The 17,599-nt window shown below is 49.3% G+C and overlaps 1 protein-coding gene across 1 annotated transcript in view; it reads right to left on the reverse strand.

Moving 5' to 3' along the window:
- KMT2C (lysine methyltransferase 2C) overlaps positions 1-6,886 on the reverse strand; it is a 167,604-nt gene extending 160,718 nt beyond the window's left edge. The window contains 2 exon segments of the mRNA XM_088534769.1: positions 6,466-6,651; positions 6,769-6,886. Of these exon segments, the coding sequence (XP_088390895.1) occupies positions 6,466-6,650 (185 nt within the window). The 5' untranslated portion in view covers position 6,651; positions 6,769-6,886.
- Positions 6,887-17,599: the final 10,713 nt, after the last annotated feature.

Consider the following 17,599-nt stretch of genomic DNA (forward strand, 5'->3'; position numbering starts at 1 on the left):
CAGAAAACTGGCAATGTTTCCTAATGCTGATTTCTTCTGCTAGCCTAATTAAAACTGTTGACAAGAATTTATTGTCAGTAATGAAGCATTAAAAGAGTAAATCCCTAGATTTGAGGGATAAATTTCCTAGGTGGATAGGATTTCCAACAGCTTCCTCGACAATACCAATGTTGGTAAGTATAGCATTTCCAGTTAGTAATTATATTTATATTGGAATGGCTAGCAAGAGGATTTGCTACATGCGTGACATAATGAAAAACGACTACCAAACATATTAAAGGGGAGAATATTCTGAAAGAGTCTAGATAGAGTGTTATTATAATACCTGTATATTGCCATATCTGTAAGAAGGTGCCTCCAGAATACCATAAATCAGCTATTAACATAAAACATTTAATTTGGACTATTATCCTAGGTATAATAGCACAGAGGATCAAAGTTAGAACCCCAGTTCCATATTTAATCAGTGCAGGTATTTTAGTGCAGGAATATGACAGACTAGAGCGGGTCACCTACCTAAATGCTGTGAAGAACCCTCTCTACTACATTTTTCAAATCAGTCAGCATGTGTAACATGCAACATGACTACAGGTTGTAGAAATCTCCCACAAACTCCTATAGGAGTAAGAACTCCTATTAAGGAATGAACATGAATGAGTCAAAAAAGAAGAAAATCAAATCAAATCTCCCGGCACCGGCGCTGTAGCCTCACAGGCGCTCGGAGCTGGCAGCGCTCCCCAGGCCAGCTCTGCCCCTCGGCACCGCGGCCGTCGCAAACACGGGGCTCTGCCAGGTCGCTCTGAGCCCGGCTCAGTTTCCCACCGCGCTTCGGCACTCGGCTCCGCCAACGCCTGGGCCAGCACGAGGGGACAGCAAACAGCTGGCGGCAGGGCAGGGCAGGGCAGGGCGGCTGCTGCCCGGCTGCCAGAGCCAGCTCGACATTGATGGGCCTTGGGCAAAAGCACCACCTGATGCGTTCCGTAGACTCGCTGCCTGCCTTTCTCTAAATAACGAATAACCGAGATTTTGAGGGGTTTTCCTACTTTGCCTGACTTTCTTTTGAAAGAATGAAGGCACCGGTGCTGTTCGAAAAACTTACTCAATGTAGTTCTTGAAGCAAGTGCCCAAACTTGTCTTGATTGCACCACCTGGTGAACTCAGGAATAGCACAAATGGAAATGTCTGGTGTCATTGTCTAGTACTGGACAATTAAAATGCACAGAATGCTAGTTAGAATGTCCATTTCCTATTATTTATCTCAAAAAGAACAGTTATAGCATGTTAGGAGTCTGATGTGTTAGGAAGAAAAAAAAAGAAAAAAAGGAAAAAAAAAAAAGAATCTTCACAAGCAAAGACAACTAAATTGAGGTATTTTATATTTTGGGCCTTGAAAAGCCTCTTATGTCATTGAAGACACCCAGTGTAGATAGATCAGATTGGGGAAACCAAAAGATTGGGTACTTATTTCTACCTCTGCAAAGACAGGCCTTAAAATCAATGTAGGTAACGTGCAGATTTCAAAGACTGACTTAGTTTTTTGTTACTGTCTTGACAGTTCTTGGAGATGCTTGCATGGAAAGTGCTACATACCCAATGGATTATCATATCCAAACACTAATAAACCAACAGCCACAATTGAAAACTGCAAGGGAGGAATAATTAAAAGCATTCTTAATTTGAAAATGTGGCCTGTTTAAAATTGTGAAAATTGTAGGCTAAGGTTGTAGAGTAAAATCCACTTCCAATACTAACCATAAACTCACTCACCTTTAAGACACAAGTGAGGACAATAGTGCACGTTAATGAGCAGTCATCAACTCTGACAACACTGCAAAGCAATTCTACAAAACCCAGAGCATTTAGGAGCTTTCATGGTGCTTTTAGCCAAGCACGCCGAGACGTGGCTTGTACAGTCAGAGCTACAGGCCACCCTTTGCCTAGTGTGCTAATCCTTATCCATACAGCGCTTGTACAAAGTCCAGCATCCAAAGACCTCACTCTTTCCAGGTAATTATGACAGGCCCTAGCTATAAGCACGTATTTATGTATGTTCTCATTTACCTCACAATATATATTTTGTATTTGCAAATATTAAATTTAGAAGTGAGAGAGAAAGCAAGTAATAAGTCTCAGACAGAAGGTGTGTGATGAACTAAGGAAGCATAACTGGGCTACGTTAAGGTTCCTTAGAAATGAGCGTAGATATCTTTAAATAATGGCTTAACCTACTACAAATGCAATTATGATGATTAATGAAAAAAATCTTAAATAGTTATTTCCTGGCAAATATATCACGTTTACATGGCTACAAAACTATCTGCATCTATGAAACCAATGGTCTTTGAAAGGTAACGCAGCTGATATTGGGCAAAGTAACTAATGAAATACTCGGGCAAAAAATAAAAAGTAATTACAAATAAGCACAAAAAAGCTTACTTCAGTCAAATATCAAGCTTTTCAAAACCATTATTCTGTGCCATTTTAAAATACATGCATTTGCAAAAAATGACTAAAAACATACATTGGAAGTCTAACGAATGTGGAACATAAAGTTTATAATGAACATACCAAATTGTAGAGTAATTGTTATCATGACCACAATTAAGGAGACTTTTGCTACTAAACTTTTTCCAAAAAGATACAGCTTTCTGCATCAGCAGATACTGCTGCTTACAGCATGGATAAATTAACAAAGCTCTAGTACCTAAATAGATTACAAAAATGCTTCCTGCACCCATACAATACTATTCCAGTATGTTTTCACAAATAATCAGGTGTCTACACAACATCAACATAGTCAAAATGGAACCAATACCCTTCACTGCACCTTCTTTTTGACAATGTTCCTGTCACTCAGTCCATATTCTGGGAGTCAAAGTTTAATTGATGAAGAGGAGACAAGCATACAAGATTTCGGGCCACATGACAAATGGTCTCTAAGTATTTCCACTTTTTTCTATACCAGATTAGCAAGATTCAGGTCCTCTTTTCTAGCCATACACCTAAAAGTTTACTTTCTCACTGTTTTGTATCTTCCGCACTGCAGGTTTCTTCTCCTTTTTGGCTTTAAATATATTTTTGCCACTTTTCAATTCATTTGGAAGTTCATTATTACAAAAAAAAAAAAATTTCTCATTCATTGCTTTGATTATAGTTCTTTGTGTTGTTCTTCCTTCCTTATGGATCGTATCAAGAATGACCTACCCATTTCCAGTGTCAAGGTGCTGCACGGCCTAGCCCAGCTCCAGCCCTTCCACCTCTGCTCTGTGCAGAAAGCCAGTCACCAAAATGTAAGGAAGAAAATTGGAGTGTTTGTCTGGCACTTCAGGCAGGAAACAAGTTATCTGCAAAAATCCTCAGGGTGACAATGTTACCCTCCTTTAGATATCTCCTCCAAGTGCGATGCCTATGAATCATTCCCAATGCTGAGCAGCCGGAGCACCCGAACTCCTTCTGCCTGTTCCTGTCCTCATAGCGCTCCCGCTGCTCCCCTGCACTTTCCCAAGACATTTCTTATATTTACATGCAGCCTTATCTCTACATTTAGATTATGAAGTTGTTTGTGCAGAAGCAATGTTTGCTTATGCATCTGTCCCGTATGCAGCGCAATGGTGCCCTGGCCTCTAGGCACAATTATAATACAAATAATAAAAATGAACCGTTCACCTAAGATTACGTTTCCTGACGATGCTGTTCACACAGCTGCATGCTCGGTTATACCTTTCCTTCAAATAATAACAAAATATTGTCCTAACACAATTCTCCATGAGCAGTAGCTCTCCAGGTACTGACACCACAAAAGACTCTCTGGTTGACAGCACAAACTGATTGATACCTAGTTCTAAAGGAAAGCTCGGCTGGTTACACCCATGGCCTTCATGAAGGTAAAATACCAACCTACAGCATTTTCAAATACTGTTTTCTTCCTTAATGGAGGCGTCCATTGCTCAGGGATTTTTCTACTTTTTGTCTATGCTGTTTTAATGCAGGGCTCTTGGTTTTATCATTACTTAGGCTGCACTTAGACCCAACACTCAATGGAACATTTCCTATAATGGGATAAAGCGGTTGAACAATTTGAATGGCTAATAGTGATTTAGACGTGTGATTACAGTACAGAAAATGGTCCGACATATGCTCTTTTATCTGGTTTACATGAGGCACATTAATCCAACTGGAAAGTGCAAAGTGAGAAAGAAGACGTATCCAAGCAGTTAGATGAAAACAACACAAGTTGCTTTTACTTTACTTCTGCCCACGCTTGGCTAATTGTAATCAGTATTGCATAAATAGGAAGATTTACAAAATAAACCCCCTTTTTTCCAAAAAACAGATGCAAAAAAAAAAAGAAAAAAAAACAGGTCTTCATCTACTTCTCCAAAAACTTGGAAAATCACTATTGCTGATACAAAACTAGTTTTAGAAGTGTTTATAAGTGTAATCATAACATCTTTACCAATATTACTGTTTTTCCATAGAGATACTGAAGGATACCAGGCAGGATTAGGTTGTAGTCCCACATCAGAATGCAGCAATTCAAAAAAAAAAAAAAAAAAAAACCCACTATTTAGACCTTCTCATTTTTGCCTCTGCCAACTTCATTTCTGGCTCTTACGTAAATGTTTATACTCCTGTCAAGATTAGCAAATATTTTTACTAGAAAATATTTATTTCCTACTAATACTGCAATACTGCTTGACAATATTCCCACCACACCAGAAATATAACTGAAAAACGAATTATCTCTGTAACACCCACTTTTCACCAAACATGTACACAACCCGAAGCTGGCACAAAAGAAATGACAATTTTCACGGATAATAGTATTTTGAGAGCCCTTGGTTGTGGGGCAGCTCACTTTTTATACTGTGGCGCTCTAAACAGACTGGCACACCATGGACACTTTCATATTTTCCTTCCTAAAACTTCTTTTTAAATAAAACTCAAAAGTTTCCTATATGAGGCTTGGGTTCTCTATGTAGAATAGAACAAGTATGCCAAACCGAAGAGCAAAGCCAGCGAACTGAAACAAACGTATAAGTGAATGTATATGGTTGCCAACTATTTTCAACTGGCATTATGAGAAAATTTGCATTGGGTAAAACGCTGGATTTTTGAAGAAAGAGGCTGTGAATGACGCAGCTCCACCAAAAGCAAGGGGGGGGGCATTAAAATTTCAAGGGAAAGTTTCACCAAGAAGCGTAAAAAAGAAATCACTCAGACATCCCTGACTAATGACAGCTTCATCCTGGAGTATCTATGCAGCATGAATACGTAAAAACAATCGAAATTATTGTAGGAAATTATATGTATGTATTTCCTTCACACGCGTTCTTTCCTGCTCACAGGATTCCCTCCCAGCACTTCCTCACTTCAGCGAGCCCCAGCCGCCCGCCTGGGCGTTCAGCAGGAACCGCAACTCGCCCGTTTAAACGGCCCCGACCGGTGTCAAACGGCCCCTTTAACACAAAGGGCAGCGGGCCCGGCCGCCGCGGGGCCGCCGCGCTGCCCGCGGGCTCCTCGCCTACCTTTGTGCCGGCCCTGCCTCCATGGGCGCCTCCCCCGCGCCGCGCGGGCTCTACCTGGCGCCGCTGCGCCCCAACTTGGCCATGTCCCGCCGGCCCCTCGCTTCCTGCGCCGCCGCCCGGGCCCCGGAGCCGCGCGCGAGGCGCCCGCGCCGCGTCCCCGCGCGGCCGTTGGGGCCGTGGGGGGTAACGAACACGCACGTCGCGCTGCACCCCCCCCCCCGCGCCGCCCCGCCCCGCCGGCCTGCGGGGCAGTGCCCGGGCTGCGGCGAAGGGAAATCCGCCAGGGCGGAGGAGGAGGAGGAAGAGGAGGAGGCAGCTCCCCCCTCCTCCGCCCGCGGTGTTTGTTGTGCTCCGCCGCCCCGTCCCGCGTCCCTCCGCGGGCGGCCCTTGACAGCTGCGCCCGGCGCCGCCGGCCGCGCACACGGCGAAAGTCCGGCCCGAAGTTTGTGCGCGCTGCGCGGCCGCGCCCGCGTGCGGGGCGCGCGGGGGGGAAGCGCCTTGAACGCCCCGTGCTTGGGGGAAAAAAAAAGAAAAAAAAAAAAGGAAAAAAGCGCTTCTTTCTCTTTAAATAAGAATAAAACCAGCGAGGAACTATAGCGCGGAGCAGGGGGGAGCCGGGCGACGCTGGCGGCGACCGAGCGTCCTGGAGGAGGGGAGAGCCGAAAAGGAGAAGGGGGAAGGTGCAGTGGGAGGGGGGAGCCGAAGAGAAACTCCAAAGAAAGAAGGGGAAAGAGCCGGGATCGAGGGAAGTGCGAAGGGAGAGCGGGCGGAGGAAGACAAAGGTGAAGGTGGCGGAGGCGAAAGTGCAAAGGGGAGCGGAGGGGGAGAAAGGAGGCCCCTCTCAAAATGGCACGGCGGAGGGGGCCGCGGGGCCGCCCGCGGGCGCTGACAGCTCCGCGGGCACCGGGCGCCTCGCAGCCGGCGGCGCCCAACTTACTTCTTTCTGGCTCTCTGGAAAGGGGAAGCGCCATCTTTGCGAGGCCGGCCCCTAGGTCTTTTGTCTGTGGCTGCCGCCGCCGCCGCCGCCGCCGCTGCTGCGGGGGGAGCTCCGGGCTCGGGGGGCTGCTGCTGCTGAGGCGGCTCCGCCACCGCCACCACCGGGCTCCTGTCCTCCGTTGACATCCTAGTCAGCAGGACGAGAGAGACACATGGATGGGGAGGAGGAGGAGGAGGAGGAAGGCGAGGCCGGCGCTGGGGATCCCGGTGCTCCTCCTGCTCCCGCGGCTCCTCGCCTCCTCACCTCCGCCTCCCGCGCCGCCGCCGCGCATCGCTGGCCTCAGCCGCCGCCGAGCCGCGCAGGTAGCAGGGGGAGCAGCACGGGGCGGGAGGCGGGGGCGGGCGGGCCGGCCCTGGCGCACAATGACACCCCCCGCGCGGCTCCGCCGGGGCGGGACGAGGTGGAGAGAGCGAGCGAGGCGGCCGCTCCCGCCGCCGGGCGCCCCCCCGCGCCCTCCCTCCTTCCCTCCCTCTTCCCTCCCCTCTCAGAGGCCCCGGGCGCTGCCCGGCTGCGGCCGCCGCTTCATTGTACGCGGGGAAGTTTTGACAGCTCCAGCTGGCGCGGGTGCGGGAGAGCGTCCCCCGCCCGGCCGCGCCGGCAGCAGGAAGTTTAACTTTGGGGAAAAAACAAGGAGGAGGAGGAGGAAGGGTGTTGTTAAAAAGAGAGGAGAATTGAGTGGGGCGGGGGGAGGAGGAAGCGCGGCGGGTGGGGCCGGGATCCCGCCGGGCAACCCCCCCCACGTCCCCCGCGCGACGCGGCCGCGGCGCCGCCCCCGCGCCGGGCCCCACACTGCGCCGCCCCCCCGCGCCGCGCTGACCTCACGGGCCGCCGCGGGCTGCGCCCAAAGCGCGGAGCGCCGGAGCGCGGACGGGACGGGACGGGACGGCCCCGCGCGGCCTGCACGGCGCCGAGCGGCCCCGCGCGCCGCCTCCGCCCGCGGGGCTCGCGGGTCGCCCCGGGACGGCGGCCGGGCCGCGTTCCCAGAGCCGGAGCTCCATAAAATAGAGGGTTGTCATCGATCCCACTGCTCGCCGGGTGGGAGACGAGATGGGGGCGCCGCGGCAGGAATAGGGACTGTTACCTGCCCGCGGGGTGCGCAGGTAACGCGCACAGCCCTGGGACCTGTGCACACACACGCGCGTTCCCGTAGGAATAGCTGTCTGTATATACTGACATGTCTTCCACCCCACCGTGGGTTACTGGTGTGACTTCTTTGGCCCCATAATTGCAAATATGCCAATTGCTGGGAAGAAAAAAAAAAAAACTCTGCCAAATGTTTGCCCTAGAGTCTCCCAGTGACTGAAAAGGGGCACCTACTTGCAGGACGTCAGGTGCAGGGCCCTGTTTGCGCGGGCCCTCACGCCGAGACGGCCCCTCGCGCTCTGTTCGCACGGGCCAGTCCAGGCAGCCGACCCGAAGCGGGTCGGAGCTGCAGCCGCCCGGGCTCGGCTGGAGCGAGGGGCAGCCCAGGACGGCGAGCGCAGGACGCGGCCCCCTCTGCGGACAGACACGTCTGTCCCGGGATGGCGAGCGGTGCGCGCGAGGCCGCCGTGGGATAGCGCCATGCCCCGCGGCCCCACGCAGAACGGTGAGATCCCCCCGTCCGCTCTCGCGCACTCGGTTCCTGCAGCGCCGCTTTCCGCCTCCCCGTTCCCCGGGGCAGCTCGGCTGCGGGCTTTGCCTTTGTGCAGGGGGAAGCCTGTGTCTCGCCCAGCGCTTCGCGTCTTTCCCGGTTGTTTTTTTACGTGGACGCTGCTATCACAAGGCAGAATCCTAGCGGAGCAGGACGGAATTCATCCCGGCGCAGCGAGGTCGAGGGGAACGGGTCATTAAGGGACGTTGCCCGTTATTTCCAGCCGCATTTAATGTGACCGGAGCCAGGCACGTCCGCACCGAGAGCCATCGCTGTGGAGATCCGAGGGGTGAAGGAGCCGCCGCGCTGGGATGTGCCGGCAAACGGCAGCCCCCAGTAGGGATGAGGCTGTAGGGAACAACAACTTGTGCTGGAATTACCAAGCGAGTGAATCCAGAGCTGGAGCGCCGGGCTGATGGCGGGTGCTTGAGCAGCTCTGCCAGGAAAACTTGGACATTTGTATCCGGCCAAAGCAACCCACCCAACAGAAGTGGTCTCTGTCTGAAAAACACACGTCTGTAACAGCAGAAACGAAATATTAGAGGAACAGGTGCTGCGAATACTGTCGTATCACCAAAACGGTCCTTGGAGCAGAAATGCTGAGAAATGGGGTGATTCCAGGTTGTATCTGGAATGGGATCCGGATAGTTGCTCTTCCAGAACCTGTTAGTTCAGTGATCATTCAGTATTCTGCATGAAATAAATAAAAAAGTATGAAATAAATAATTTTTTTCTTAAAAAAAATTTTTTTTTTACTCTCATATTTTTGTACAAAACTTGGCCGGACTTAAAAAAAAGAAAAAGAAAAAGAAAAAAAAGAAGGAAAGTTAGCATATGTTAATTGCCACACGCTAACGAACGCGCTGTAGAAGGCTGGTTCTAAACTTGAAATGTTTCTTTCTCCTTTTCATCAGTTCTGCCTACTTGTCATCTTGCAGCTCTGCCTCTCCGGAGGGTCCCGCGCGTCCTCGCGCGTGGGGACATTCCGAGCGGCTCCGGCGCTGCCTTCCCGGGCAGCTGGAGCGTTTGCGGCGCTCCGGAGCGAGGGCCGCGTAGCGTGAGCTCGGGGTAACTGCTCCGTTTGGAGGCTTCTACTCTTAGAGGGGGAAAAATATCCCTTAATAAGTTAAAAGTTTCAATTTGTGTTTTCCTCAGCTGCTTTCTGGGCACCGTGAGCTGTGTGCTGCTCCCTGCACCATCCTGCGTGGAGCCTGGCGGTGGGAACGGCCCGTGGAGCCGCATCCCGGCTCCCGCTCGCCGCCTGCTTTAACCGGCCGAGGTGAGTGCGTGCTCAAGGCAGCGTTGCCTGCGCCGTGGTGTATGTGCTCACCTCACACCCTGGCACCTCCGGCTCGCCAAAGCCCAAGGCCTTTTCATCATCTTAAGCTACTTTGACTGGGCTAATGCGAGTGAGAAACACACCTTTTTTTTATCCATTAAGACGGGGCCAAAAATGTTAAGTGCTCAAGATGCAAGCCCTTAGGGCTTGTCTATATATCGAGTTATTACACGTGGAGGCTTTTATCTTCGTAAGAAAATGTTCTTTTTGTGCAAGCCAACGTGTGAATTTAAAACTCGTGGTTCTACTATAACCCTCCCGTAGACTCCTTCGTTCTGGCATCGTCGTCTGGCTTTTTTTCAGATTAACTCTCGCTTCTTTCCAAGTAATTTAAATGAAATCAAAGAAAGTTACTCCTATCAGAGTACGTTCATCCGCATGAGAAATTAGGCCTGCCTGACCTGTATGGCTGTGGCAGTAGTACTAACGATACTGTCCTACGTGCAGAAGCTGTAACAATTAGGAATACTGATTTTGCACATTTGCACATAAGAATAGTAACACTTGCTTATACTAAAATCATACTATTATTTAAGGAATATTGGTTGATTTTTATTGAAATTCAGTAATTTGTTATTCCAAGACCACAATCCTGGAGATGCTAAATTGAGCAGGTAAGTAACTAAACGCTGAAATAGTTTTACCAAAGACAGCTACCTGCCTGACTTGGGTTTGTTCCATGTTTAAGCATCTGCAGGAATGCTTATTTTTTTCTGAAACAAGTGGTTTATATAATCTTTTTTTTCTTTTTTTTTACAAAGACATGGGACCCTCTGTGCTGTATTGTGCCGCGTATCATTCGCATCCATATGAGCTTACACGAAGTATCCGTAAAGTTACTTAGGAACCTCATTTCTGTGCTGTTCTTTACGACTTGCCTAATTCCCGGCCCCTCATGTCTTGTTTACAACTTTGTGGAGCTGCTTTCATACCCACGAATGTTCTGAATATCAGTTTTGACATATTTGTGGGGGTGGGCAGTCGAGAGAGGCTCCTCGATGAAGAACTACTAGTTGCACGATGATGCTTTTAATCCAGAAAGACAGCGTGCCAATAACTGGAGTATAATCTGGTTGGTGTCTGAAGGCAGCGCGTCTCTCGGGCGAAACGCTGCCGCTGCAGATGGGGGCAAGGCAGAACACGCGGCGGTCACCGGCCGCCCCCGGGGAAAGACTCTGCGCCGGCCGCTCTGAAGGAAGGACTTTATCATGCAGAAAGTTAAATAAACGCCCGAGCAGTGTTTGCCGTCTGCAGGAGTGGTGCGTTACACTCCGATTACTTAGCAATAGCACGAAGCTGGCCCTGGTAAGGGAGAAATGACCTGCTTGGGTGCCTTCTACCTTAAGTCTTTGCGAGCAGGGCTGTATTTTTGTCCTGGGTTGTGGCATCTCTTGCATGGCAGGTGCTGGTTCCTGGTAAGAGATCCTGGGCGCTATGTCAATGGGAATTTAGATACTGTTAGCAGAGGCAGCGTTGTCACTTATTTCCAGTTTTCCCAAGAACTCAGCCGACCCGGTTGGCACGGCTTCCCTTTCAAAGGGCCTCCCTTTTTGTGGGAGAGGCAGGGGTGGAGGCTGGAGCCTGGCAAACCCTGGAGCCCCGTCCTGCTCCAGCCCTTGGCTTCAGCAGAGCAACTTGCAGCAGAATCTGCCGTGCAGTTCTGGTATTTGCAGGCAGCAAATGGGGACGTGGCACCTATATAAGGTCCAGCCAGAATCCTCCTTTAATTTGCATCTTTGATTTACATATGCAGCCAGCTGCGTACATATGGAAACAGGAGCAGAGCCTCCACAGTCAAGTCTACATGGAGATACCAAAGTTATATACATAATAAAAGCCCTGCATGCATTTTCTAGCAGAGAACAATGTTATATTTCAGCCTCGAGCATTTTTGTTTCTCCGAGCCATAGCCCTTCAATGAAAACAAACATTTTCATGCAAGTCCTGCCACCAGCTTAATGACAGTGGTGCAAACGTTACCGTCCAGATCCCGGTTCATCCCGAGGCCAGGAGAGCCTCTGCAGGGGCCTGGCTGCCTCTTCTTGCCACTGAGCAGCTTTGCAGAAACTGCCTTTTCCCCCCGTGATTCCTATGTACTCAGCGCCACCAGCATTTGAAGCGATCCCCTTTTCCCTGGCCTGGCCAGGCTTCAGCAAACTCCTCCTTTGGGATCCAGCAATGCGGAGGGGCGGCCCAAATCCGAGCAGGCCGGGGGCTCTGGGAATGCTGGAACAGCCGGCACTGGGCCTGGCTCCAGGGCGCTCGTTCGGAGCAGCCCCGCGAGGCTCCAAGCTCTCCCAGGCTCCAGCGGGCAGGTAACGGTGATGGGATTGTCACACTGGAGAGTGTTGATGCGGGGAGCAGGTTTTGTGTGTGGACTGCCATATCCATGGGATAAACGTGCAAGGCTTTGTGAAGCTGGAGTCTTCTTTTTACGAGCAACATAATGAGAGAGACGTACATGTACACATACATATATACATAAATACATGTATATATCTAAGAACACAAGGGGTTACTTGTGGTTCTTACTTTCCTTTTTCCTCCTGCCTTCTTAAATCAAAGTAATAAATCCATGTGATCAAAAGAGCTAGACTAATCAATCTCTGCTTGCATAATTGATCTGAGAATCCCAATTAGAGCCAGGGAGAAATTAAACATAAGGTCTCTTGTTGTCTCTACAGCACGAGCAAGTACAGCACAGGCTTCTCTCATGGAACTCCTACAGTTCTTCTGTCCGGAGTAAAATCATGCAGCTGAGACACATTTCCTAAAAACCCACCAAAGCCCTGGATCTGCCGGGAGGACGTTTCTGCCGTTCCCTTCCCTTCTATTTAGGTCCTCATATGGTGTTAATCACCATGGTATCTCACAGCTTTATAAAAATATAGCGCACCATATGTGATAAATCATTAATATCATTAAGAAGGAAGATGCTGGATAAAAATATTCCTCCTAGGACTAAAGCAGAACACTTGCAGGAAAGGCCACGTCCGGACACGCGGCCTCAGTGAGAGGGTCGTATGTTTGGTGTCCAGAGGGGAGGTCTGAATCCGTCCCTGGGTGACTGTGGGAATAGGAGCAGATCCCATTCCGGGCTCTTCCTGGCAGTGTGGAATAGCGCCTGCCTTGCCGTGTGCCAGGGCATCCTGCAGAAGAATTGGATTCTCCCAGCAATGCAGGAGAAACTGTGCATTAGTTGTCAGGTAAAAGCACACGGAATTAAAACACGAACAGCAGCGTGTGGGACGGTGCTTCCCCTGGGAAGAATGCGCTAGGGGGTCCCGAGTTATCCCCCCAGTTGGTAACCTCACATATTTTCTCTCTTTTTTTTTTTATTTCCCACTTAGTTTCAGCCAGGTCTGTTTTCTATTTATATTGGAAGTGTCAACACACTAATAATTTTCTCTGTTGTATCCCTCACTATCAAATTCTTTTGCATGACGGAATAGCAAAAGTAATTATATTTCTAAATGGAATGCCTGTTTGGCCTAAGTACCCCATATAATTCCCTTTTGTGAGCAGGATTTTTCTAATTCCTCCAAAAATGTCTTGGCAAGGAGCAACCCACCAGTTGGTAACATGGATCCAGCCTTTCAGGACAGAAGCCGGGATGCCGATTCCGTGGCCAACAGGCCCCACGGAAAGAAACGCTCCAGTGTGTAGGAGTGAACAGTGCTGATGTGAAATAGGGACAGTTCCTAAGCACCCCGAAAGCAAATCCACGGAGAGCCACTTGCCACCTGCGGATTGCGCTATTCAGGACAGGATTATTTTGGCAACTGGAGTGTTCTTCATTGTGGATGGCTGTGGGAAGATATTAATCCTGCTCTTCAAATAAGGTCTGCCCGGTGATCAGATAGACCTGTTCCAATTCCACTGCGTCCTACTGCGAGGGGAAGTCGGCTCCCACGTGAGCGGATGGGCAACCTCACGTCCTTCTTATCCCCTCTCCACCTGCTCCAGCTTCTCCATGAGGGAGAGCCCAGTGTTTTGGATGTGGTTCGTCCAAGGACAGTGAAAGTCGTTGCGTTGGTGGATGAAGTAGCCAGGAGCAGTTCACAGAGCCCTCCTGGAGCGGCTCGTCAGTCCAGGAAGAGAAAAACATGCTTTTCTTGTTGGCTTCCCCAGACCTAACCCATGTGCTGTCTGTATGTGCGTGTACGCTCCTTTATTCCTACCTTAGTATTTGCCTTGCTTAGGGGTTATTCTGGGGTCTCTGCAAAGCAGCGAGACATCCTGTTCCTATACATGTGGCAAGCTTGAAGGAAAGGTTGTGTCGGAGCGTTCAAAATCCATGTCCTAATACACAGGTCTCCAAAAGCTCCTCCACGAAGGTGCCAGGACCGGCTCGGAGCTGCAGACGTGTGTGTGGAGGAAACGTGTCCGATGGGAGCCAGGAGGGTCTCAGCGCCCCGGGGCTCCCTGTCCTGTCCTGTCCGTGTGTCTGTCCTCGCTGCTGGCAGCTCTGCCTACCGGAGCTGCGGCCCCAAGCCCGGGTGCCCTCAATGGCACTTTTAGGCAGAGGCCTCTCCGTGTTTCATACTGCAGTAGTTTCTTCTTCCTGCACGTTTGTATTTGTTTAACATTTCCCTTTCCGAGCAGCTTTCCTTCATGTCAGGCACTCAGACACACAGCACAGATTGGGTCTGTCCCCTCACTTCTCACCTTCAGCTCCTTGGGCTGATGCAACATTACTGATTTACCGGCATCATTCAGCCTGTCTGAAGAGGAGGAAGATTGAGGATGGCCGAAGGAAAATTCTGAGGTGCTAATAGAGTTTTCCTACATTTTTGGATTGCGATTTATTGAAGAACAACAACAACGTGGGCAGGGCTCTGCCTTAAGATTTTGAGGAATGCCTCCACAATGTCAACGTTGCCAGTACTTTGAGTCGAGTCATTGTGGTTACCCCCTCGTGTTCTCTGTGGGGAGGTTTTAAATCCAGAGGACGAACCTCAGCTCCCCGCAGAAAGCAGCGGCGATGGTGGTGGCTCCAGCCCCGCTCCTGCCACCACGTGTCACAGGAAAATATATACTGGAATCCATTTTAAAAAATATCCTATCTTAAAAAAATCAAAATTCATCTCAATTCAGACGGCAAACGTTAGCGTTCTGTCGTGCTTGCAAGTTGCACACGGGTACCTATCGCCTCCGAGCATACGGGGTTACTTGGATGGCTGAATTTCTCATTTCGGCACTGCCACATTTTGCATAAACACCTAACCTGAATTTCCTGGCGTTGTAATGCTTGCGGTGGGGGGGAATAATTATAATATTCTCCTATTTTTTTTTGCATAACTCTGGCTTAATGTCATTCCTGCAGGGAAATGCAGATACCTGCTTAATAAGTCAAGAATATATGTGTGTGCATATATATATATATATATATATATATATACGTGTGTGTGTGTATAATATATAATATCAGAGGTTTCCCTATGATTCTTTCTTAAGAGCATTCTGAGTTATGGAAGACTTGGAGTTATAGAGTTATATACATTATATATTATATATGTATTTTGTATATATAATACCAGCATTACGTCTTTTAGGAAAACTTGAGCTTGTCACACCAAGTTTGCCTGCACAGCCTGCTGGCCGTGGGAGCTGTGCAAAGTCACTGAAACCAGCTGGCCGTTTGAAGCAGGGCTTCCACCTTCCTGGAAATCGGGGGATTACTGCGGAAGAGCAGGAGGATTCGCGGTGCCGGAGCTGGATCCTGCCTGGCCCCCTCGTGCCCCGGGCGTTTTTCACATCAGGGACAGCTCCGGCCGGTGGCAGCGGGTGGGTGACCAGGAGAGCTGCTGATGGCAGCACGGTGCCTGTGTGCGGGTGGCCCTGCGAGTCCCCTTGCCTGATGGGAGGATCTCAAACAAGACAGATACGCGTTGGAAACTACTACTAGTAGCAGAGGGACAGCTGGCCCCTTTGTCACCGCTACCACCTTGGCATTACTTAAGACTGACCTGAATTCTTGATCTGGCCAGTCTGCTGACCTATCATCATAATGATCCTCTAATTACTTGGCTTGATTACAGCTAGTTTATTCTAGTGAAAGGTTCAGCTCTGTGTTGACTCCGAGGTTTCCCTGTGATTCTTTCTTAGGAGCATTCTGAGTTATGGAAGATGTCGCAATCAGCCAGGGCTTTCCCAGCACCCGCTGCAGCACGAGGCACGGGCTCGGCGCGTGAGTTCTGAGCACAATGTTCCTCCCTCGGACACTCAACATCCCAGCGGCGGGAAGACACCCCGTGTTCATCACACACCAGGGCCTGGGGTCCTCCCCAGGACCCCTCAACCTGCCCTTCTGCAGTGGCTCTTCGTGTGCCCCTGACCCCAGCGGTGACTGTGGTGCCCCGTGGAGTCTGGGGCAGCAAGATGTGCTTCATAGATGGCACCCAGAGGTGCCTTTTACTGCCATGCATGTCATGCACGGAGCAATAACTGCCACTGCAGGCGTCTGATGAAAGATAAAAGCAGTAAGATAAAAACTAAACTCCCTTGCCCTGAGTTTCCCCTGCTATCCCACCTCCTACTCTAAATTGATGTTGTCAGCTCTCATGATTTTATCACAAGTCTTGTGATGTTTGATGTTTCACTTACACTCCAACTCCCAGAGTTGTGTAACGAGGTTAGAAACTCAGCTTCCCTGTTCCTTTCTTTTTTCTTCCTTTAAAGAAGTATGTTTCTAGACCTGATGGTTAGAGAATAAAGATGGCAAATGTGACCCAGGTGCACCCCAACAGCTCAAAATCCCGAAAGTAAAGGAGAACAGCTCTACGTTTATTATTTTACAGGCGGGCTTATGATTTGGGGCTCACACGATAGGTTTTGAACATTTGGAGCTGTCAACAGTGCCTGCAAAAAAAAGAAAAAAAGAAAAAACCCTCCTGAACAAAGCCCGACAAGAAGTTGCTACTTCCAAGGAGGCATTGGAGCAATAGGGATAATTCTCTCTTCTGACCCAGACGTTCTCCTATTCCCTTCCTTCCACGGCACCTCTGGGCTCAGCTCCCCGGCCTGGAGGTGCTGGTGTCACTGCACACCCCTGCGGCCCGAACGTTCAAGGCAAAACCAGGCCCCGACAGCTACATCAAGCCTTGAAGGAGGCTCCGTGTCTGAGCGGAGCTCCAGAGCTCTGCACGTTTAACAGCACATCTCCAAAAATGGGAATTATACCTAGGAATGAAGAGGAATCCCAAGCCACACGTGCGGGTTGAGCGTTGTGAGCGCGTTGGTCAAAAGCTCTGTGCAGGCCACAGACCAGTGTCCTACAGGTCACTTATAGCTTGTCCTAAATTGCTGTGTAATCCATTTTGGAAGTGAAAAAAATACAGGTAATGGTGGGAAAGCCCAAATGCAAAGAAAAGGTAGAAGTACCGGGACACGACTGCTATCTGAATCAACAGAAGACGTAAAGATGTTACGTTTCACAAGTGCAAACATTTGTAACAAACTGAGGTATAATAATACTTTTAAATAAGTTGTGTTTACTGTGGAAATAAAGGAAATCAAGGGGTTCCATGCTGACTGGGTTATTAATTTTGACTTTTAAATCAGCAGTCTCTTCCATGTCTTAATTTATAAGCCACAGTGCTGCTGAGCTGCTTGCCCTGTAGAGAACCAAAGAATCCTTCATGCAGCAGCGCTCACTTTGCTGGGAGTTTCAGAAGACAAATGCTTTTTTTTTTTCCCTTGCATCATGACCCACTTTGTTTAAGGCTATAGAGTTATATTTTGTATCTCTGTGTTAAAGAGCTGTAGAAAATCTGTGCTTGACAGAGCTATAGCCTCAACCCTAGCAACTTTTAAATAACTCCGAAAGGTAGATTGAAAATTTGTATCCAGGAAATGCAAAACTTAGAGTAGGGCTACATCTTCCTTACGTTCCTTTCTGAGAAGAGCAAGTGGCTCTTTCTTGTCCTGCTCCCTCACTTCCTTTAAAATCTCTTTCAACCTCTTTCCAGCTCTGTTCTCCCGGAGCTCCTGTTGCTCCAGCAGAACAACCTAACCCAAGCTGGTGTATTTTTTAAATAATGGCAAGTATATGAGCTCCGTGTGCTGCCACTCTGGGTAGATAAGGCTGCATTCAAGCCATG

The sequence above is a fragment of the Tinamus guttatus genome, unplaced genomic scaffold (assembly GCF_059628265.1).
Source record: "Tinamus guttatus ecotype Peru unplaced genomic scaffold, ASM5962826v1 Tinamus_guttatus_pri_ptg000599l, whole genome shotgun sequence".
Classification (NCBI taxonomy): domain Eukaryota; kingdom Metazoa; phylum Chordata; class Aves; order Tinamiformes; family Tinamidae; genus Tinamus; species Tinamus guttatus.